Source organism: Diorhabda carinulata, chromosome 4, assembly GCF_026250575.1.
Source record: "Diorhabda carinulata isolate Delta chromosome 4, icDioCari1.1, whole genome shotgun sequence".
In the NCBI taxonomy this organism is placed as follows: Eukaryota; Metazoa; Arthropoda; class Insecta; order Coleoptera; family Chrysomelidae; genus Diorhabda; species Diorhabda carinulata.
The window spans coordinates 21,535,324-21,559,387 of record NC_079463.1 but is presented as its reverse complement, the minus strand read 5'-3'; the positions used below and the strand labels follow the sequence as shown (position 1 = coordinate 21,559,387).

The 24,064-nt window shown below is 30.7% G+C and overlaps 3 protein-coding genes across 4 annotated transcripts in view; all 3 read right to left on the bottom strand.

Moving 5' to 3' along the window:
- Positions 1-13,943, bottom strand: part of LOC130893293 (lachesin-like) — a 101,485-nt gene extending 87,542 nt beyond the window's left edge. Inside the window, exon 1 of one of the 2 annotated variants that reach the window (XM_057799276.1) lies at positions 13,742-13,943. The gene's annotated coding sequence lies outside the window, so the exon portion shown is untranslated. Of the gene's footprint in view, positions 1-945; positions 1,120-13,741 lie in introns of those variants that run through there. The other variant, XM_057799277.1, reaches the window with a different exon arrangement.
- On the bottom strand, positions 5,602-11,090 carry LOC130893292 (uncharacterized). Its single transcript, XM_057799275.1, has 3 exons — positions 9,879-11,090; positions 9,097-9,592; positions 5,602-8,994 (listed from the first exon to the last, which is right to left on the bottom strand). Exons 1-3 carry the CDS (start codon positions 10,290-10,292, stop codon positions 5,663-5,665), a joined length of 4,242 nt encoding a protein of 1,413 aa, XP_057655258.1. The 5' UTR covers positions 10,293-11,090; the 3' UTR covers positions 5,602-5,662.
- A 3,367-nt stretch (positions 13,944-17,310) lies between the features above and the next one.
- LOC130893018 (odorant receptor Or2-like) lies at positions 17,311-22,344 on the bottom strand. The gene is made up of 6 exons (XM_057798781.1): positions 22,304-22,344; positions 20,717-21,460; positions 19,745-19,844; positions 18,368-18,472; positions 17,895-18,050; positions 17,311-17,406 (listed from the first exon to the last, which is right to left on the bottom strand). The coding sequence occupies exons 1-6, from the start codon at positions 22,342-22,344 to the stop codon at positions 17,353-17,355; spliced, it is 1,200 nt and encodes a 399-aa protein (XP_057654764.1). The 3' UTR covers positions 17,311-17,352.
- Positions 22,345-24,064: the final 1,720 nt, after the last annotated feature.

The window sequence follows — 24,064 nt, the reverse complement described above, 5'->3', positions numbered from 1 at the left end:
GACGTTTTGGTTTAAACTTATGTGTCATAATGAAAAATCGTCTTCTGCGATTGGTTTCCTTGATGTTTTGACAAACAGAGCATTCAGAATTGGCCCTAACGTTGGAACGGTAGCGAGAGATCAAGTTATTTCGAAAAAGCAAGTGACCATTTGATTCGTGCGCGAACAGCGTTTATCTCGAAAGACCCATACAGTCGATTGTTGTTTCAAATGTATATACGTAGATTCATAATTTTTCATCGACACCATCATCATCGTCATCATCTGCAGCAGTGTTGCCATATCTCAAAATTTAAGTATCAAATTCTCGTACTTTTACTGATTTTCGTTGATTTTGTGGTTTGATTTCTTGTAGTCAATAGTATGCAGAATCATTTTCCAGGGAATAAATTTTCATTATTTCGTATGAAACAATAAATTATGTTAATACTAGGTAATAATTGTTTAAAAAGTAGAAGACGCTTTCCAGAAAATACGCCCTAAAATTATTACAATATGCGGGAAAAGATATCGATTTGATTTCAAATGGCAAGTGATTGTGCACTTTTTTGCATTGTAAAATAATGAGCCTTCAATTAATTTTGAACATGGAGTGAGTAGGAGTAGTAGGATTCAAGAGTCAGGATTTTTAATCTCTTAAAGGTGTCCCTGCAGTTTAGAAGTTTAGAGTTTCTTTAGAAATATTACGAGAACAGACAAATTTCCAATTATAATAAATATCTTTTTCAGCTTTAATTATCTTGTGATAAATTTTCCTGTATAGTTTCACGTAATTTCGCCTTAGGCGAGATAAAGATCGCTGGTTCTTTGCAGATATAGGTAAACTCTTAGTGGACCAGAAAGCATGTTTTAAGTCAGTTGTTTGATAACTTTAAAGAAATAAGCTTTTCTAGTACTTCATTTTTATAAGAACGATAGAAAATGTCATTTTTTAGCAAAACTCACCTGCCAAACTACAAAAGAAAATGTATTTAAACTCCCAGTAACCTCGAAATATCCATATTTAATTTACCATTAACCGAACATTGAAAAAAAAACTTAAACACGTGCTTTCCACGGTAAATTCCTCGTAAATATTTTATCCCGGAACGCGAAAAACACGCAACGTTTCAAAAAAAGGATCGCGCGGCAACTAGAAATCGGATGCTGCGGAAAGACAAACACGGATTTTCCTTAGTGGCGGGAATTACTGAAGCGCATGCTTCAACATAACTTCTTCGCCGTCAAATTCACCGCCTTCTGCCTCTTGTTTCGACGGAAAAAATAATATTTGATAACATTATTATATATATATATATATATATATATATATATATATATATATATATATATATATATATGAAGGTTGAATGACATATTTCGTCAAATTCTTTTCATTTGTATGAATTGCGAATAGACTTATGTAAAATGTCGTCTGTTTCTTCATTCGGAAAATTTATTAGTTATTCCATTCAAGATATCCCATTTATTTCATATAACTGAAAATTAAGGGATGTAAAACCCTAGTTTGGTGTTACATAATTTTACTGGTACCCTAAAGAACTAATCTCAGCAATTTGACTATTCTCGTATTCCTCCACCCTCAACCCTTCAAATGAATTTATAGTCGCGGTTTCAGGAGCATCAACTAGTATAATGGTAACCGGACGGGACTGCGGGATATATATATGTACAGAATGTCCCATTCAACTAAAATTTGTAATACGTTTAAAATTCTCAATTCAATCAATGGTTTTCAACGATCTGTAAAGGAAAATACTACTTTACAGCTAATTACTAACTTTCTGTATAAAATTATAGTCCAGTCAGTAGGGTCTGAAACTGCAAGAAAGTAAAAACTTTCCCTGAACTTTTGAATCAATTTTCATGAGTGGAAGGGTAGTTTTATGGGTGATTATTACGAATTGGGGCCCCAGGCAAAAATCGCTCAAAGAAATTTTCCCCATCTTGAAAATATTTTATTAGATAAAACCAGATATTTAAAGGTAGGGTAAAGTTTGAAAGAATTGTAATTATTTAAAATATTCATGCCCTTTTAACACCCATTTCCACGCCTTATCTTTTAACACCAATACCCACATAATACACCATAAAACATGTCTATCCCATATGTTGTTTAGAGAGGCCCAACCTAACCTAAAAATCGTGTTTTTTCCGATAAAACCTCATAAAACATGTTCTCTCAAGTTTAATTATCTAATTCTAACTAAAAAAGTAATTTCCGAGGGAAGAAAAGTTTTTTGGAGAGATCTAACCTAACCTAAATATCGTGTTTTTTTATAAAACCCCATGAAACATGTCCCCCCACGTTTAATTATCTAATTCTATCATTAATTCATATTCAAGTGATTTTACGGTTTATTTTCGTCGTGTTTCTAGTATCATTTGTCGAAATATCAGGTCAATCTGACAGGTAGAGATGTCGAATTCTCGAAAATCTAAGAAATCTATGAATTTTAAGTTTTGAAAGACATGCGGTATAATACAAGAATGTAGATTGGGCAGTTGGATGAAGAACGATGCTTTTGGACGCATGCTTTTGACAGATTTACGGTCCACGTCCGCTTGCGTATGTTCACAATTCTAAAAAAAACTGTTCTTTCATACTTTCTATTATTTCATGAATTATTTCAGTATGAACTTAAAGCATGATTTACAAAGAACTTTGATAAAGCAATTTGTATGCTCAATAAATACTATATTTTCTACTAGAGGTCCGAAGGGCAGTTTTTAAGGGTTTTAATGCATAATCATCGTGGTTTAAACATTTTTTACAAATACGTGAATGTATTAAAGGGTTGTAGTGATACAAAACTTGATTGAATTGTTCTAACGAGCACCAAATTCACTACCAGACGGTGTAAATGCTCTTTTTAAGGGTTTTTATGCCTAATCATCGTGGTTTAAACATTTTTTACAAATACGTGAATATATTAAAGGGTTGTAGTGATACAAAATTTGATGTTAGTGTTCTAACGAGTACTAAATTTGTTACCAAACGTTCTAAATATATTTTTTAAGGGTTTTAATGCATAATCATCGTGATTTAAAGATTTTTTACAAATACGCGAATGTATTAAAGGGTTGTAGTGATACCAGAAGTTCTATAGGCACTTTTTAACAGTATAATTATCAAAATATAAACATTTTCTCCAAATAAGATTAAATTTGTTACTATATTTATCATGATGATGATAAAAAGTACTTACGTGGTGGATATCTTCACCTTTTCCATGGTCGCCACTGGACTTCTATTTACCTCCATAAACATTCAAAACGCGAACCGAAGTTGCCGAAAAACCCGGCGGTATCGATAAAACACAATCATAACTAACATCGGTCTCATACATCACATGATCATCTCCATAATACAGACTCTAAGTCCACTACGTTAGAGCAACTTCGAGCCAGTACCCGTAGTTTATAGCGAACTAATTTTAATATAAAAACCGTTTTTGTTTGAAAATTTATATTTAAAAGCTTTTCACAATTCTGTTCATTTTTTTTTCGTTTTTTGGTTTGTTCATACAAATTATTTATTAATTTATAATTGTTGAATTAAAAGTCTATCGGTTTTATAGAAAAATCAGGTTTACCTAACAGCATTGTCCTTGTAGTTCAGGAAAATCTTACCGGAAAACCCATACATTTCTAATTTGGAAACAATCACACGAAAATAATTATCAAGAAAACCATTTAAACCACACGATGTCTACAGGATGAAATACAAGAAAATTCTACTAATAATGAGATCAAACTTATTCAGATGAAAATATTTTTCAATCAAATTTGAATTTAGGTAAATACAACTTTATATGTGAAACAAATGATTTTAATTGTTTGAGAAAAAATTTAATTAGTATATTTCTATTTGCGCTTGTATACTCTTACAAAAATATATGTTCTATAGAAAATCTTTGTGAGAATTCCTGTTTATTGTAAATATCAGTAAAATTCCTATTTTATTATTCCACTTAAAGATACAATCTGTATAATATGAATAATTTATCCAAAAATATATAATACTACATAAACAAATTGAAAATTGTGTCAAAATTTCATGTTTTTTCCTTTTTTATCAAGTTTTATAATTGTTTAATGCATTTTCAGATATTTTTCAGCTTTTCCACACGAGTTATTGAAAAATAGAAAAGCGGATTCTCAATTATAGAAAATTGTTAAAAATTTTCAAAATTAAGTTGAAAACTGTTTGAATATTCATATAAAATGAAATTTTGAACAAATTTCTCGTTTTTCAAATACGTTTTGAGATATTCTCTGGATTTTCCACACCACGTATTGAAAAATGGAAATGCGCATGTCAATTATATGAAAATGATGAAAATTCACAAGAAAATTGTGTAAATATTAATAAAACAGAATTTTTTAAAATATTCCCCACTAGTCCTATGAATTATTATATATTTTCCAGAAATTCCACACATGATAATTTAGAAGCAAATTAGGTATATATAAAAATGATTTTTCAAGAAAGAAAAGTTGTTTGAACATTTTGGATCTAATTCCATTGCTTGTTCAATACATTTTCATATATTTTCCAGATTTTTTACACAATTTAATGGAAAATGGATATTTGTATGTCAATTATATAAAAATTTCCACAAAAAAGTTGAAAATTGTTTAGATATTGATGTAATACAATATTTTGGGGAGACTTTTATGCTTGGTCAATGCATTTTCATATGTTTTCCGGCTTTTCAACACGACTTATCGAAAAATGAGAATTGTGATGTCAATTATATATGATCGAAACAAATTTAAAAAAAAGTTGAAAATTGTTTAAATTTCGAGGTCGTATAAAATTTTTAATCAAATTTTATGCTTTTTTATGCATTTTCACATATTTCCCCACTTCTTCACATGAGCATAGCAAAATAGACATATCGCTGTCAAATTTTCCGGATTTTCCAAACAAGTTTACGAAAAATGAGAATTGGGATGTCGATTATATATGATCGAAACAAATTTCCAAAAAAAAGTTGAAAATTGTTTAAATATCGAGGTCGTATGCAATTTTGAATTAAATTTTATGCTTTTTTTATGCGTTTTCATATATTTCCCGACATTTCCACATGACCATAGCAAAATAAGCATATCGATGTCAAATTTTCCGGATTTTCCAAATATGTTATCGAAAAATGAGAATTTTCCGATGTTAATTATAAAAAACTTTGAGAAAGAACTCAAATTTCATTTAAATTGTGAAAAGTTTCTCAAAAATTTGACGTTTCGACTAATTTGAGTCTATTCTGTGTAATTTTTCACGTTAACCATAAATAATTTGACCCTCATTTAACCAAAATGATCTAATTTGATTTACGAATATTATTTTATCAGGGATCTAAACACTTTTTTCATAATTTTAAAATATTTTCTGATATTATTAGGCTTTCTCACAACAATTTCAATTATCAAAAATATAAATCACTAGCTGACCCGACAGACTTCGTCCTGTCAAAAAGATTTGTAATGTGGCAGTTTTTGTGCCTACGTATTTTAAAAAATTCTCCTGAACAGAACCGTCACCCTGGTGATAGGGCGTTGTGAATAAAAAATAATTAAATAAAACATATATAAGGATTTAAAAGTAAGTAATCGCTTTATTGTTAATCATGTGAATCATAAATAATTATTATTATTATCATTGTAGTGCTTTGTGGTATACGATGTTTTTTGTTTGATTACCTGGCGCATAGATAAACAAATCTGATGGTTTTCCAACACGGGAACAGGCAACATACAATTGACCATGTGAGAAACATGGGTTTTCTAGATTAATACCACAAACACTTAATGATTGCCCCTGGGACTTGTTTATAGTCATAGCAAAAGCAAGCCGCACTGGAAACTGTAGTCGTTTAAACTCAAATGGCACATCAGTCGGAATCATTGGGATGCGCGGTATGAGAACATCTTCTCCTTTATACTTTCCTTTGAGTATAGTTGCTTCTATCACATTGTTTAGTAATTTTTTTATCGCTAACCGTGTACCGTTGCAAAGACGCGGTTGGTTGATATTTCGCAACATTATAACCACCGATCCGACCTTTAATTGAAGATTGTGAGGTGGCAATCCTGGCAAATCCAGCGAGTTTAAAAATTCCGGTGGATAGTTGACTACATCATCTTGATTAGTAGCCGAATCAACTGATTTATATATCCTCAATTCGCCTGTAATTTGTTCTTGAATTTTGAAATTTAATTCATTTACATCTATGTTTTTTGCAGCCAGTATAGCTCGTTCGCTCAACCAATCATGGTTTCTGTAATTTTGAGAAACATCTGGAAACACCTTCTGAATAAGTTCATCTTTTGATTGAGTTAACTGACAAAAACTTTGAGGAAAGTTAATGCAGCCAGTCAACATGTCTATAGGTAATTTGCCATTACCAATGTCAATGAGTTGTTTAGAGAATATGTTTCCAGATTGGTCATTTTGCAACTCGACACGCATATTCTTGCTTAAATGAAGTACTTTGACATGTTTCCACAAATTGGAAGACTTTAGACATGCATTGAGTTCATCAGCTGGCGTTGATCGTGGAATCACTGGCAATGTTTGACGAAAATCTCCTGCTAATAAAATCATTGCACCACCAAATCGGTTATTATTGCTCCGTAGATCTTTTAAGGTTCTGTCTAAAGCCTCCAAAGATTTTTTATGTGCCATCGTGCATTCATCCCAAACAATCAATTTACATTGCTGCAAAACCTTTGCCATTGCAGAGTTCTTCGAAACGTTACAGGTTGGAGTTTTATTGCTTTGCATATTTAATGGCAATTTTAGTGCTGAATGGGCTGTTCGACCACCTTCAAGCAAAGTTGCTGCGATTCCCGACGAAGCGAGTGCAAGTGCAATTTTATTTTGTGAGCGAATTGTTGCTAATATTAATGAAATCAAAAAAGTTTTTCCTGTACCCCCAGGTGCATCTAAGAAGTAAATTCCTCCAGTTTCATCATTTGTTACTTTCATAAGAGTTTCAAATACATACTTCTGTTGTTCATTTAACAGTGGAAGATTTGTTTGAATTAATTCTTTCAAAGCGTTGAGATCATACAGTCTTTCTCGATGCAACTCTTGGTTAAAAGCGTCATGCATTGGACGATTGGGCGCCGTCAGGCCTAATTGAATTAATAGTTTGTTTGACATTATCAAGCACATGTCCTCAATTGAAATCAATGCTTCATTGTAAATTTCTTCACTGATTTGTATATTTGGATTTCCCATTCTATTCCGTATTTGATACAAAATATCATCACACATATAATCTTTGTACTTGATCCACAAATCAATTGGGTTTGATGGGAAGCATGTAGATATGATTATAGAAAACAATGTTCGTATTTGATGAGCGTGTGATGATATTACAGCATCATTGAGAGTTTGATCCCAATGAGCGTCATTTTCAAGTAATTGCAAACGTTGACAGGCTTCTCTGTAGGATCCACACAATTCACCATCAACAGTTCGTAACTGTTGGAATGATGTTGCGCCACGTACATTGACTAATAGCAGTCGTAAATAAAAACATTCATCATTGCTTGGATGTACTGAATAAATCCGGCCAATCGCATCGGTGGAATATACATCTGTATATCCTGGAACTGGTTTTCCTTGTTTCCGTCGTATAAATCTCCTTGAGGATTGATTCCAGGTATAATATTTTGGCATTTCAGAATATAGCAATGTTTGTGCGAAATCATCGTTTTGGCATGTCTCAAAAAAACTGGTTAATGTAGTAGATGGTGGCTGAGCAGCTCTTTGTACTGCGTTCTGTGTTGTAAAATACAATCTTTGTCCATTTTCTAAATGCACAGCTAAGTGAACAACAGAAGGGTGTCTCTCATGAATAGGAAAAGAAAATATTCGCCAAACTGCTTCATTACTACTGACATAGCGGCCCATTTGGTATTGGGTAACTTCATCATTGGAATTCTCTGCACCAATTCCAATCACAGCCATATCACTCCCTTTGGTTACATATTTGCAAATGTATTTAATTGATTTCACTGAATGGCAAGATTCAACGTTGATGTGTGCTTTGAATGTCTTTGATAAAATTGGTGAATATGGAACAATCCAACGATTATCTATTTCAATATCTTGTTGATTTAATTTGACAATTGTTGATTTTCCATTGTCTGCTGTCGACCTGCGACGATACAATGGATAACCGTCATTACCAGTAATTGTTTCCGATATTAATGTCCGTGGATATCGTTTTGAACATTTACCATCCATCATACACGGTGAATTTTGATTAAGAGTTCCACAGGGACCATGTATCATGTGTTTGATAACTACCTCATGTAATCCAGGATCTACTTGTACATCAGGGATTTCAGCTGATATCACTACATCAACTTCATTTGGCCTTATCTTTTCAACCAACCAAATCAAAATGTGTGCATGTGGCAATCCTCGTTTCTGCCACTCCACAGAATACATCCAGCAGCGTGTCTCACCAAACACATTATGTTTTACGATGAAATCCATTAATGATTTCAACTTTTGTCTAAAGACTCTGGCTGTAATATCATGACGATCAATGGGTGATTGCCCAGAGAATAACTCCTGCTTGATTTCTATCCATTGCGGATTGCATGTAAATGTGATGAACAAATCTGCTGTACCATAATGACGAACATACGACATGGCATCTTGAGCATATTCGTGCATATGCCGAGGGCTTCCGATGTATGTTGCTGGAAGAATAGTCATCCGACCGACATTCTGTGCATTTCCATCAGTATTAATCGCATCTCGAAGGTGAATATACTCTTCAGATCGGAGTTTGGTTTGATTCAACCTGATGAATGTTAATCTCTCCGTTTCAATTTTAACATACATGTCAACAACATATTTGTGATATAATCGCCGACATTTCAATATGTGATTATCTTCATTTTCCCGAATCATTAGGCGGTATGAATAATAGTTCATTGAACTGACTTTTTTGTTGGTTTCAGAACCTGTAAATAGATTTTGTTTTAATAACATTCAAATATAAAATTAAAATACATAATATAATGACTGAAATATTATCGCCATAGCTAAACTAATATTTTAGTTACCTGTAATGGGATTTATCATTTTTGTTGAGAAATCGTAGCCATCTTCACCTTGCCAAAATATAATGGGATATTGCAGTGCATCATATGAGCGGTGTGTTTCCTTTATACGTTGTAATTGATCATTCCGACGATGTAAAACAATATCACGGGATTCCAAGTTTTCTCCAACTACAACGATAGCAACTTCATCAATAGTTGGTGCATTAAAACGTCTTGTATGTTGACCTGCAGGTGTTTTATCAGCTCTGATTACAATTTTGTGATTATCGGATGGCATCAGATCCAGGGCAGTTTTAAACAATATAATCAATTGATTGTGTTGATGAAATAAAGTTTGTAATTGTTCTATAATAGACCTCTTTACTAAATTGTTATGTGCACAACGCAGATGAATTTCTTGTGGTGAATTGCCCATAAAATAAATTTGCAGGAATTTGTTGTCGCTATCTGACACTGGTAACAGTGAACCTGCTCTGTGATATATTTGCCCTTGTATCTGTAAATAAGAAAAATATTATGGTGTGGTATAAATTAATGGATTGTCAGTGACCAAACTTAAATAATATTTGATCTTAAAAAGTATATATTTAGTTTTAACTAATATCTATCAAATATATAAAATATAATAAAAGTGTCACTGAAACTGAATCACCATATAATATGATGACTAAGTGATATATTTCGTAATGATTAAGAAATTGAAGATAAGTGACACATCTTAACTTTCGTGACAGAAAATTTTGTTCGCTAAAATAATTATGAGTAACTGCTATAATACATACCTTGAAAGTTGGCATAAAATTTTCCCGAACTACATTTGTTGCCCCAAATGAAGTCATTTGAAAGCAATTGTTATATTGTTGGATATGTGTCAAAAAGTGTATAGAATCTGTTCCTATTCCTGAAACCAATGAGTACAATGGTTCTGGTGGTGGATCCAATGGTATCAATTTCACTTTACCATTTGCGCAACACAATCCATTGGCTTCGTTTTTGTATTTTAATGCCTTACAGTGTGAGCAAACCGAGTTCATAGAACCAATAACAACACATTGGTAGTTACTGTAGTCAATTGACACATCGTAACTGAAAGCAGCTCGATTCAAACTTGCGCGATTATTAGTTGGTTGGTAATTAGCTTGGTTTGTAGCATTTCTGGTTCTTCTACCTAAATTGCTTCGTCTTATAGGAGGCATATCAAATATACATTATTTTTTCACTAATCACGAACTAATCAAACACTAACTAACTAAACACTCTGCAAAAAACACGATATACGAATTTGTTTCGTGTATCAGTTGACAAAAGCAAACTCAGTAGATTAGGTAACAGACAACTTTTTTTTTTTTAATTTGATATGACTTGAAGTCAAATCCTTTTAAGCCGTACGAATTGTTTTTGTTTGGATATTAAAAATAATAAAACACTGTTGCTAACGCGATTTTTGTTTGACTGATATAATGACGTGGAAACTGCTGCATTTTATCTCGCGTGCCGAAACTAATACAAAAGAAACGCGAGTTTCGGAACGCGACATTAAACTCCTCCAACAATGTATTCTGTGCTCCAACGCACACACACACATTGTTTTGATAGATATGATCTTTGACGTTAGGAACACACCTACATTGCTTAGACAACAGTGAGTGCTCAAATTGACTACGTTTTAGTTACAAATCATTTGTATGGGAAAAAGAAAAGAGCTATTTTTAGGAATTTTCCAGCAATAATTCTAATTTTTCTCGCCGTAAAAACCATCCTTGAACTTCAACGAACATTTTAAAAAAAGATTTGGCCAAATTGGTCCAGGCGTTGTTGAGTTATGCGCTTACCAACACATTTTGCGATTCATTTTTATATTATAGAAGAAGATTATTAGTGATTCAAAAAACTGTAATGGAAAATTTTTTATCCCATCATATGATATTATTCCAAATTAATTCAAAAAAGGCTAGTTTCCTACATATCTTGTTTTGAAAACGAAATTTTTTCAACTATCCAGCTTCACTCGTATCAAAATTATATAAATCACAACATAATGACAAATTTATAAAAAATGTTGATGGAATATTAATTTTATCTAATTTTAAGAGAACAACCTATAAACAAACTACAAAACCTTTCTATTTCCACCTTTCTTGCTGCTTCACGTCGTGGTCATCGATCCCGGCTTCAAAAATTTTCAAAAACTGCAAGTCTTTATTGTACCCGAAGATAACCACGTGATTTCAATCAAAATAACATCAAACACACGGGGAAAAATATATTATTTCGATTCAACAGAATATTATTTCCAAAATTATTATTTTCTTTTTTTTTTCGAATTACCCTTTGTCAATTAATTATTACATTTTGCGAAATTTGATTCCTTGTTACGTCTAATCCATAATCAGGAAAATTAATCATCGATGATATACGAGGGTTATAACAGAAATTATACGTATAGTGAATATTTTGAATGATTTTGTGAGAAATTTTTCAACAAACCCTCGTATATTAAAATTCGTCGTTATTACTGAATTTTATTGAAGAAATTTCAATTTTTCAGGAACTCTATATGAATAAACAAAAATGAGGAATACTTGAAAAATATTATTAATCGTAATTATATAAATTGGTTATACAGTGTGAGCGAAAAGTTTTAATACATAAATATTTTGAAAAAGTTTTCGAGAAAAATAAAAGAGATCAATTTGAAAAACGCATTTTCACAAAAATATTAGTCAAATTCGTTCATTAGTATAATCAAAATAATTCAACTGATGGAAATAAAAATTTTAAAATTAATATTTTCCAGCGTATTCTATTTTTGTTAATCATATCAACATTCTCCTATCTTTGATTGCTTCCACCGCTATATTACGAAATTCGTTCTGTAAGAAAATTTGAAACCAATCAAAATATGAAGAAAAAATACTCAAAAATACAAAAAAAAAATTAGAGACATACAAGGTGTTTCTAAATTCATACAACAAAATTCGGAAGGTATAAAATTAAGATTAAAAAAAAATTACCTCAATCCACCCCTTTCCGAGACATCGCCCTTAAAAGGTGACGACTAAAATGTTTTTTTAATTTCAGTAAAACTTGAAATTTGAAAGTTATAACTTGAAACTCTTATTTTATTTAAATTTTTTCCCCAAAACCAAAAGAAAAGGGTGGGCTGAGAAATTTTGTTAGAAGGACACCCCATTTTAATTTCATACGAGCAACCACGTCCTGAATTTCGTCGCATGAATTTAGAAACACCCTGTATAAATAAGTGCCAAAACAATTCTATATTTCTACCAAATATCATTTTATCTATAAATTAATGAATTTATGAAGGAAATAGATCGCCAGACATGTCTTGTTCCCAAAAATGAATTATGAAATTCGTCAATTTTTCACACACATAAACTTTAAACACGTTTTCTAAAAGTAAACTTTTCATTATTTCTGGTTAACACTGTATATCCAGAGGCTACGTAATGTATATAAAAATATAAACCAAGCAAAAGAGGTTAATGACCTTCCAGACCAGGATAAAAGCCTAAGAAATGAGATAATGAATAAGAAAAATGGAAAAAATAATAGTGGGATGAAACCTGTTGGAAAAAGAGGAGAATATGATAAAAATGAAAGAAAAAATAAAATTACGGGCGATTTGAGATCGTAAAGAAGTTTTTAAGGTTAAAAAACGATTTATACCACTTTCCTCCAAAACTAAAAGTCCTATAGAAAAAAATCATAAAGCAAAATTATAGTTGATGAAAAGATGTACAACTTTTCTATTTACACTTTTTTCACATAACTTCAAAATTCATGTGAAAAATTGAAATAACAAAATTTTTGGTTTTTTATTTTTTTACGAAAAACACTTTTTATTATATTCTCCTCCTTCCCCAATTAGTTTCATCCTACTATGTTTTTTTGTTTTAAAAATTATCTACCCTGGTCTATTTTCTTATAAGAACTTGATAAGTTTGAATGTTTTGACTTTCCCCTGTATATTATAGATTTTAATAATTGATACTATAAGACTTAATTTGAAATCATTTTTTAACTTATTTATAAAACAAATCTCATCATATTTTTCATGTTGAAAATTTATGTTCAAAATAAAAATAACAATGTAAATGAATAAAAAAATGCAAATTTCTACCCAAGCTTCAAGTTTTTTGTCATCTAACCTACGATTACCAATTTATTAAAAAAACTCGACTAGAAGCCGATAAATTTAATGTTTTATATTATCCCAGACATTTTTATATCATTTCATAGCAGAACACCACTACAAGTATTAAAAAAACTAATCGTTATATTTTCGTAAAAAAAATAATGAATTCAACATAAAAACTAGATCCTGTTGATCGATAGATCCTAAGCTTCATTATAATGAACTTCTATATAGAATATATTGAAATTCTCACTCAAATACAGTAATTTAAGTAATAATCCTACCAATATGAAGTAAATGTACAAATCAAGTTTGTAAAATTGCAAATCCAATAAAAAAAAAACTACCGAGACGCAATTTTTTTCTCATAAAATTACATTTCTAAATTACTAGCAGTGAAAAGGTTTGTACGTTATATTTATATTAGAATAAACGTTAAGTATTTCATTAGAATAAAGGAATTTAATAATTATAATTATATCTTACGGTTTAATCAAAGTAATAACCAATAATTAACACTAACACTCTAACTGCACTTATTGACACTACTAAAATGTTATAATTACTAGTTATAATTATAATTACTTGAAACCAATAAATTTCTAAAAATCTGATTGGTTAAGAAGAAATTGTTATAATTTATAGACGTAATTAAGGTAGGCTATGATCTTTCCAAAATGACATGTTTGTTTATGTCAGACGCCGATGGTGGGGAAGGGAAGGAACCATAGGCGTGCGTATATTTATTATTAATTTTTATTTTAATATAAATAATTTCTTTTTCAATTTAAAATTGAAAACCGAGCCTTTTATCACTGATTACTATGTAAATATGTCATATATGGTGATATTTCTTTAATAAATAAGTCAAAATATGTATTTGAAATGAATGTTATTCATCAATATAAGGTGATTCGTTGTGTTTTTAAGGCGTGCAATTTTATAATAAAAATAAAATTATAGTTATTAATACCCTTAAAATAAGTTTCTTGTAACAAAAAAATCGTTATAACAAGACATTTGATTGGTCAAAAAAAAAAATTAATTATAATTTTTAATCGTAATTGAAGTAGGCTATGATCGTTGTGAGGTGACCATGTTTGTTTATGCCAGAAGGTGCGGTAAGGAACAGGAGGTAACCATAGGCGGCGCGTATATGTATTATCAATATTAATAATAATATTAATAATATTAATTACTAATAAAAATATTCATATTTTATTTATTTACTTATATAGGGTGTAATATAGGTGGTAATTGTCTCAAATATTTATGGTCATTGACTTTTTCAATCATAATCATTGCTAACCATGTTAAGCTCGTTGATATGTTGAGTTTTCCAAAGCTGTTTGTGATTAGTCGAATTTGAGTCGAATAATTTTTCAAAATCTATGAAGGCTAGTTCTAATGGTGATTACGCCATTCTAAATAAACACGATAATAAAAACAAGAATTTATACAAACGTGATGTTCATAAATAAATTTATGCTCGACTTGTTTAATTCTGCCCCGTATTAATTTAACTAGTTTGAAAACAGGAATTTGATGACTTGCAAATTATCAAATCCATTAATCCACTTATTAATTAAACGTTAGTTTGAATCGGTAAAACATCTGCTATACAGGGTGGCATCAAAAATTCATTATTAATCCTTTAGGTGTTTTCCAAATAATTATATGGTTTAACTATGTCTTTGAATATTCGATTCAGGAATCATTTATAAGAGGAAACTATCATGAAAGAGCTAAAGAGGAAATAGGAATAATAGATTGAGATTACGTGTATAAAAAGGCGATAAAAAACAAATCAGTCTTCTGACAGACAATTAAAACATATAGAAGGACATATTGAATACACTGTTTTCGTCATAACTACACCAACACTCATAATTACACTGTCTGACGTGCGTTTCGATAACCAAGTTATCGTCTTCAGGACTGTTTTACCTTCAGTCTTCATAAAGTACTACAAAAAATGTCTCGACAGCTTGTTATTAACATTTTAGAAAGTCATAAAGACCCAATCATAAACAATATCCCCACAGTCGATGTATCACTACATACATTTTCATGTTTTTATCTTTTTGTTTGTTGGCATATATCTAGCTAAATATCTACCGATAAATCAACTCGAAATCAGTCAGAATTACGGCAACGGATTTCCAATTAAAGTGATCCTTTGGGAAATCACAGACGTTCCCTATGGGCTAATCCGATCCTGATTCCTGTTACATAACACGTGAAAATGTAATTATTGTACTGAAAGAACTGACCTCCAGATTCACCGCATACATTTGTGATTGTATTGATGTGGTTAATAAAGTTAAATTTGTCGTTTGAAGAGAAACCTCTAGACATACTTATTTTTATTATTAACTATTTAAATTCATTGAAGGTGGTAGGTTTTTGGTAACTATAAGAGATGGACGTTCACTAGTGAAAAAAGTGTGTACGAGAATGCTCCCAGAAGTACCTGGACTCATCTAGAGATGGAAGTAGTTGCTTGAAAAATACCACTGCATTGAAAAGTACACGTGGAATTTTCGCAACGTGGGACTATTACTTGGGGAAACGTGGGACCATTACTTCACACCCTAAACAAAAGAACAATAAAAAAAATGGATTGACAAGGAGGAACCGGTTCCAAAAGAGGCAAAGACCGTTCCATCTGTAGGCAAAGTCATGACGTCGTTTGTTTTGGATTCTCGTGGAATAATTCTCATTCATTTTATTAAATAGGTAAAAATTATTAATAGCGAGTATTATACAAACTTTTTGTTACGTTTGATCTACTAAGTCAAGCAAAAACTCCCACATTTGGCTAAGAACAAAGTGATAATGCACCAGGTCACACATCCATTATTGCAATGACCAAAATTAATAAAGTTTAAATGCACCCTATTCACCAGATTCATACCCCTCGGATTATTTTCTATACCCATAGTTGAGAACGAACTACGTACGATTATGATGAATGTTTGGCTACACTTAAATGTGATTTTAAACATGAAAAACTTGACAACAAAATGGTTATCATAGAATCGGGTATCATCATACCGAAACTAAAGCAGAAAATGGACGAGAATTCAAAAATAATATTCTTGAAATTGCCAAAGAGAAATACTAAAGAAGAAAAATCTAAAATTATTCCAGAAATACTAAAAAAAGAAGAAAATAATATAATGTGATGAATATAAAAGACAAAAAACAAATTGAGAAAGAAACGATAGATATAGACACTAGTTTTCGAGAAGATAAGAAAAGAAGAAGTAGTCGAAGAAATTAAAACAAGAAATATAGAAAAAATGCCAAAAAGATACAATATAACTGCTGAAATATACAGGTATGGATGAAACTTTTGAATATTTATAAGCTTGATTGTCTTCGAAAAACGACTTGTTAGATTTACGAATTTTTTCCGAGAAAACTCTAGCTTTTACAAAAAAGTGTAAGGGATCTTTTTGATCGAAAAAAACTCACCCTACAACGAGATATTTTTTATATTCTTCTATCTTTATCACAGACTAAAATAATGGGAAATTTTGAAAATGATTTTTGAATTTTGTTTTTACGTTGGAAAATCGATATACCAACTTATAACTTATTCTTTTAGTAAAAAATAGCCTCTAGCGACTGGACTATATGTCGCTGAATATGACTCTCTTTCATTTTTTCTTAAAATAAGAATAGTGGAAATAAAATTGGAACTAACTAACAGTGTTTAATACATAATGAAAATATTGCTTTTGAGGTTATTTTTAAGCTACATTTTGACGTAATCAAGTTTTTATAACAGAATATAAAAAAAAAGTTCAAAATGAAATTACTACCGACTGTGGTTGAAAACTCGACGAACAGTTTCTTGAAATCCACGCTTATCCATAATGGCGTTTCCATGCTAGACGGTTCGGCCCTTCGCCCTATGAATCTATAGTGCACCTAAGGGCTGTTGCGTTCGAATCCTCAGACAAAAAAACGATTTACATCTCAATATAAATGATGAAATTCGTACAGAATTTAATAGTATTTAGGTGACGAAAAACACAAATTTCCATACATGCATATTTATTTTCTACATCAAAAACACACTAGCAAGTTTAATTGTTTGTATTGTGCAGCAAACTGAATACTGAATATGAAGATTTGACGATCTGAAATAAAAAATTTGTTAATACACATAATTTTTAATCTTTAAAACTAAACTTTATCGTTCAATTTGATTTTGAAAATTTTTAATTTTCTTGACACTTTTTACTTAGTACAAATGAGACAAAACCTTGATTGGCAAGTAAATATTGAAATTTGTACACAGAGAAACATGTAGTAAAAACCGATTAACGGCTGAATTTAGTGAAAGAAGATGTCGAGAGATAGAAAAACTTTTGAGACATCACAAACTCGTGTTTAAAAACCCCTACCAATTGAAAATAGTTAATTTATTATGAACATAGAGAGATTTTGATATTTGTGCTACTTATTATAATTATTAACAACAAAAGATTCATATTTCACAAGAAATACTTTAAACATGTTCTCTTCGAAACGTTCTGATACCACAAAACCACAAAAATGTATAATAAATTCGAAATTTCGCAGATAAAACAGAATTATTTCAAAATTTTGAGAAAAAAATATTTACCGACATGAAAGTAGCATTAGATATAGATATAACGCCGCCTACTGTAATCTGAATCGGACTTTTTGTCATTGTCATGAACTGCAAAAGTACTTTTTGGAATCTCAAGTCGCAGTCAATCCACGGCGTATTATACATGGTTATAAAAACGTCGCTGCTCTGAAACAAACTATAAATTTTGAGGTATTCAATTATAAACTACATAAAAAACACGTGAAGCGACAAGAAAATTGATAAAATCGAAGAAATAAACAGAATTATAAAGCAAATTACAAAGAGAATTATACCAAAAGAAAAAGTCAACGAAATCGTAAAAGAGAAATATACAAAAAGATATTTGTAAGCGATATAAAATAAGTGGAAAGCGACGACGAAGAGAAAGATACAGTTGAGGCAATTTGTAAAGAAAACTAAGAAGATAATAACTGTAATAAAAAGAATAGAAGACGATGAGAAACGGTACAGTAAAAATTTACCTTTTCAATTATTTTATTTCCAATCCAACAATAACCAAACAACATTATCAGGATACACGATGAAAGTGAAACAAGCATTATACTCAAAGGACTTCCCATCTTCACCTACGATTAAACACCTTAAATTAATTAATCACGTCATAAACTACCTTAAAAATATATTTTTTCTATAACTAATAAAAATATATTTTTTTTGTGTCTTCTAGAATTTTCTACATATCTGTGTACTAAAATGGTTGTATACCATCCTCAACAATGAAATAACACTCTGTATCAACAGGTGATACTTTATTTGTTTTCCATATATCAATATCTAATGCAAATTGGTCTCATTTCAGACCCATACGTTTTCTATTGAAATCATTTATTGCAAAATTTGTGGGGGAAAATACACCAATTTGGACGATGGTTCGCAAATTATTTATCACTTGCTGTTGACATATATCAAACGCAAACATCAAAATTATTTAATGAGGCAAATGGCAGAGCTACCACTGAGGAAATTGCAGAGAGTGCCTTCCGGAATTTGGCCAGTAAATAGGTTTGTATTCACAGATCACCGATGTGCAGCCTACAACTTCTAGCAGTAATGATGATGAAGATAGAAGTTCTTGAAGAAATATCACCGACGGCAGAGTTCTAGCAGTAATGATGATGAAGATGATGATGAAGATAGAAGTTTTTGAAGAAATATCACCGATGCCAAAGAAAAATCAAAATCCAGATGGTCATTCGGTTTCACGTAGATCGCTAAAAGCTCAGAAAGCACCAGAAATAACAAGCAGTTTTTACAAATCACAGTTAAATAGAATAAACTTGAAAAATAAGTTCACCAAAATTTGACAAATAAAGAAACCGATTTTCTATATTAGAACGATGACAAATTTTTTTTGAATTCATTAGAGATGGTATTTACAATCGACATACTTTTATAACTTTTTGATATCTCTTGTATAAACTTTAAAAATTAAAAAATATCAAATAACATCAACCAAATGACGGTCCTCTCGAAGACGGCACTCCTCTAAACGCGAACGCAGATCTGGGGTGATTGCTAATATTTCCTGGTGGATAACTGACTTATGACCCTCGGATTGTTCATCTAGACTCTAAGTTTGAGCTATCCCCCACAAAAAAAATCAAGAAGCGTCAAATCAGGGCTACTTATAGGCCAAGGGATATCACCTCTTTTGGAAATTAGTCTTGCACGAAACAGGTCTTGTTGGAACCAAGTTCTGGAGTCAACTATCTGGTCGGTGTTAACGATGATGCTTCGTCCTCGTGAATCTTCAAAGAAGAAAGGGCCAATATTTCCTATGATAATAGATCTGATCTCTAATTTAAATTATTTATTTTCGTAATAAAGGAAATACTTGCAGTTGATAATGTGAATAGAATAGTAGAAATCATCGCTGCTCCGCCCAAAAATTGTACAAACATCTGTACATTAACAATATCTTTAATTTCTTCAGCAATTCTACAAAATTAAATGCTCATATAATAAGTTATTTGTTAATATATACATGGTTTACTAAAAAAACGCGTTTAAAAATCTTTAAGACTTCTTTCTGATATTTTGATAAAACAACATTTTCATATTCTGTATCTTGATTACTTTTCAATGATATAGAATTGATATTTGACTGATTTACAGCCTCAGGAAACATTTAATGAGGTTAATTCTATCAAAAGATGATTTAGACAAAATGAGAAACGTGATTCCCTTGAAATCATCCTGAATAATGAAGTTCGTCAGAACTTTGAAACTTGATTTAATTTCAATAACAACTACGTGGTTCAATAAATGAAAATAAATTGAAAAAAAGAACGGTAAGTCCAATTTTGAACTTCTCTTCAAGAATTCGAAATACATCTTTGAGTAAAATATAAATTTGAGGTTAAGTATTGTGTAAAATTATAATGAACACACTATTTAAACTACCATTACACCAACATTCACGATTATACGTTTCAATAACCAAATTATCTTCCTCAGAGATGTGGATAAAAAAATATATGTTTGAAATACTGTTAGGTCAATAAATAAATAATTCGAAATGTCGAAGCTGTTTTCTGAATATGATTTTAGTCGTCTCAAACTTTAGGATCACATATGGTCATTTTTTGAAAAACCAAATATAAATTTTCACGCTCTAAATACTTGTTTCTATACATTGCATCGAAATTTTGAATCCCTTCCGTTGGATTTCCCTTCAAAAACAACTTATGTGCTAAAAATTATTAGTATTGGTTTTAGTAAAATTTTGGTTACCGCGCTCGGTCTATAAGCAAAATGAACATTGAAAACAATATTTTAGAGATACATAACCTAAAATTATTTTTACTAACTTCTTGATTTGTACGTAATGCCGAATACACACGATTAAATTCGTCATCATAACATCCGTGTTTTCGTTATCATTATCATGAAATCTTTGCAAATTATTCAAAGTTATATTTAAAAAATCGCATTGCAAACCAATCATCATCAATAAACCAGTAGAAAAAGCTGTTAGACAAGCAAGTGCGTTCATAATTATAATCAAAGTTATACTTTGATAAACCCATACGAGTTCGTAGTTTGGTGATAGTTTCCAATCGAATGGAAACCAAGCTCTAGCTGGTACCACCCTTCCTTCTTGCCAAAAGGGCGCAATTATATATAAGACGATTGTTTGCATACCAAGATAAATTAGGAAATGAGAATATTTAGTATAAGATCGTTTCGTAGATGCTGATAACTGAAGATGTTCCTCGCATTTGGGTTGGAAAATGGGTTCGTTGAATTTTTTAAATAACAATTTGATCTCATCTATTTTTCTATATAACGAACTGAACGCGTACGAACATACGAATAAAGGAATTGTGAAGTAAGACGTCGATAATAATTCTTCGAAATTATGCAGATTCGTATACAAATACATGAATTGTGTCAAAATAAAAGAAATCCAAAAAGACGACGAAATTATCTTGTAAAAAGTATATGATTTTTTGTGACGATAGTTCGTATCTTGTTTCCAAAAACCAAATACATTTAAAATACTTATGTTGAATGTAAAAAATGTTGTATAATCGATTCCTTCCATATTTAACCTGCAAAATAACAGAAAATTAATAATATAATCGACCAATTACATAGTGTTTTATAAAAAAATGTGGCGCTGTTTCTAGGATAATTAGTAAACTGAAAATCATAGAGGAAACATTTTGCATTCAAAATAAAGGGTTTTGCACTGATATTTACGTGGGTAATACTTGGTTAAACAAAGAAAACACAAAAATTTAGGAAAACGTTTTATTTTCAAGCTCCTCAAAATAGCTATTAACTGCCGTCTTCATTGTTGGAAAATCTTTGACCAACGAGACATTCTTTTAAGTCTGGGAACATAAAATAATCCGATAGGGTTAAATCTGGTGAATAGGGTGTATGAGGTAACAATTCAACGCTTAATTCATAAATTTTGGCCAGTGCAATAACGGATATTTGACTGGTGCATTGTCTTGATAAAACTACACTTTCTTCTTAGCTAAATGCTGGCTTTTTGCTTGATTTCTTTACTCAAACGTTGCAATAAGTTCTCAAAATACTCAATAGTAGATAGTTTTCATTTTTCAAGGTAATCAGTGAAAATTATCCCACGCGCCGTGACCTTGTCTGCAGATGGAACGTTCTTTGGAACCGGTTCTCTCTTTTTGATCCATTGTTTTGATTGCTGTTTTATTTCGGGTGTGAAGTGATGGATCCACGTTTCATCCAGTCAAGCACTCGATGGAAACATCTTCACGACGTTGTTTTTGGTTTCATTATGAGCAAACGGGGCACCAATCTTTAGTTAATATACAATGTATTGCACTTTTTGGAACGCGTAGCACGCGCTTTTTTAGTCGACGATCATCCAGTACAGTTTTGTGGAAAAAAATTTATGCAATACTTACCAATGATGTCCTCTTATATTGGTTAAAATTGAAATAACCATCTGGTCGATGTCGCCGACAATTTGCGATCAAATTAAGCTTTTAATTTTCATTTTATATTAAATTCATGACGTAGAATAACGTCTTTTATTAAGAGTCACCTCCTTTTATTAAGCGAAGAGGATTTTAAAAGGATAGTGGAAAGTCCATTAATTAAACAAGACCATCGTTCGTTTTCGATATAATGGCATCAAATTTAAGGGTGAACAAAATTATTCAAATTAAATTTTCAGAAAATTGTGATCAATGATTCGTTACAAGGAAAATTAGTACTAAATCATTTAAATAGAATGGGTTTTCTTCGATATCTTCAACATCTTTGATAAATGAATATAAACAGCTACAGAAAATGTCAGAATTTCTATATTTATAGACTAAATACTATAATTTAGGGCTCAAAACTTATAGACGAGTAAAAAACTGATAAAATACTACAAAACATCACAAAATCGAACTTGATACAAGAAGAAATCTTTCAAATACAAGGAAACTCTCGAAAAAAAAAACAAATACTACCAAAAACATAAAATACCACAAACATTTAAATCTTTAAACCATTAAAACAAACTGAAAATACCACAAAAACGAGAGAATTTTGGAAAAACTGCTGTGAAAAGAAAAATTACTGCATAAAATGATAATAAACTTGAAAAATACTACAAAAATAACGACATAAGACATCAAACAAAAAAGCATCAAGCAAAAAGTTGATTCGAAAAATGGTGTACACGCAAAGCATTTTAACAAATCATTCGCAAATTTGTTCTGATTCATAGAAAATGAAATCGGTCAAATTTTTATTAAATTTAAGGATTGTCCTGATACATATTCTGAAAATTGATTCTATGGCTACTACTCTTTCATAAAAATTTTTAGTGGAAAAGCAACCCTAAATAGCCACATCAATCGATAGAATATCAATATCAAGTGAATCCAGGGAAAATCTGTATGGTCCAAAATACGTCATAATAGATGAAATTCATAACGAAAGAATTCATCCAGTCATCAAATCAACTTTGGGATAAGTGTATTAACAACCAATATTATAATTTTCTATTCATTTCAAACGCTACAGTATTTTTATTTCTTAAATAATTGAGCAAATCAATAAAATTAATTGTGATCGTTTAATACACCTTTTTGCAAATTTATATTTAATAAACTAATCGTTAGTTATATGAAGAAAATTCTAGAAGGACATTTCTATAAAACGCAATTATATTAAATATCGTAAACACTTCATCAGCATTTATTTTATTATAAATATGAATTATTGTAAACAACTTGGTAATGTTTATAGTTAATTCTCTTGAGAGATTAATTGTAACTATTCAATAATTGTAATTTTGGTATCAAATAAATTTTTTAAAAATAAAATTTGATTACCGAAAAATATAATTGGCGCAGTCAGTAGGATAGTGCGGTCGCGAGTTTTACGCAAAGTGTGGTAAAAGTTTGGACAGTACTTCAAATAATTGTAAGTGCCAAGTTCCTATTTTTATTCCTTTTACTATCTATCCTTATCGATTCCGAGTAAGGAAGAGGTAATTTATTAATTTTTTATCATATGAAAGATTTTGATACGTTATTAAATACATTTGATAATTTAAACTTGATAGATAGTTCAGATTATATAAAAATGGCAACAACTAGTCCAAAAACCCTTAATTGAGAATTATTTAAACTAAAACCAGAAAATATAAAACCATATGACGGTAATAG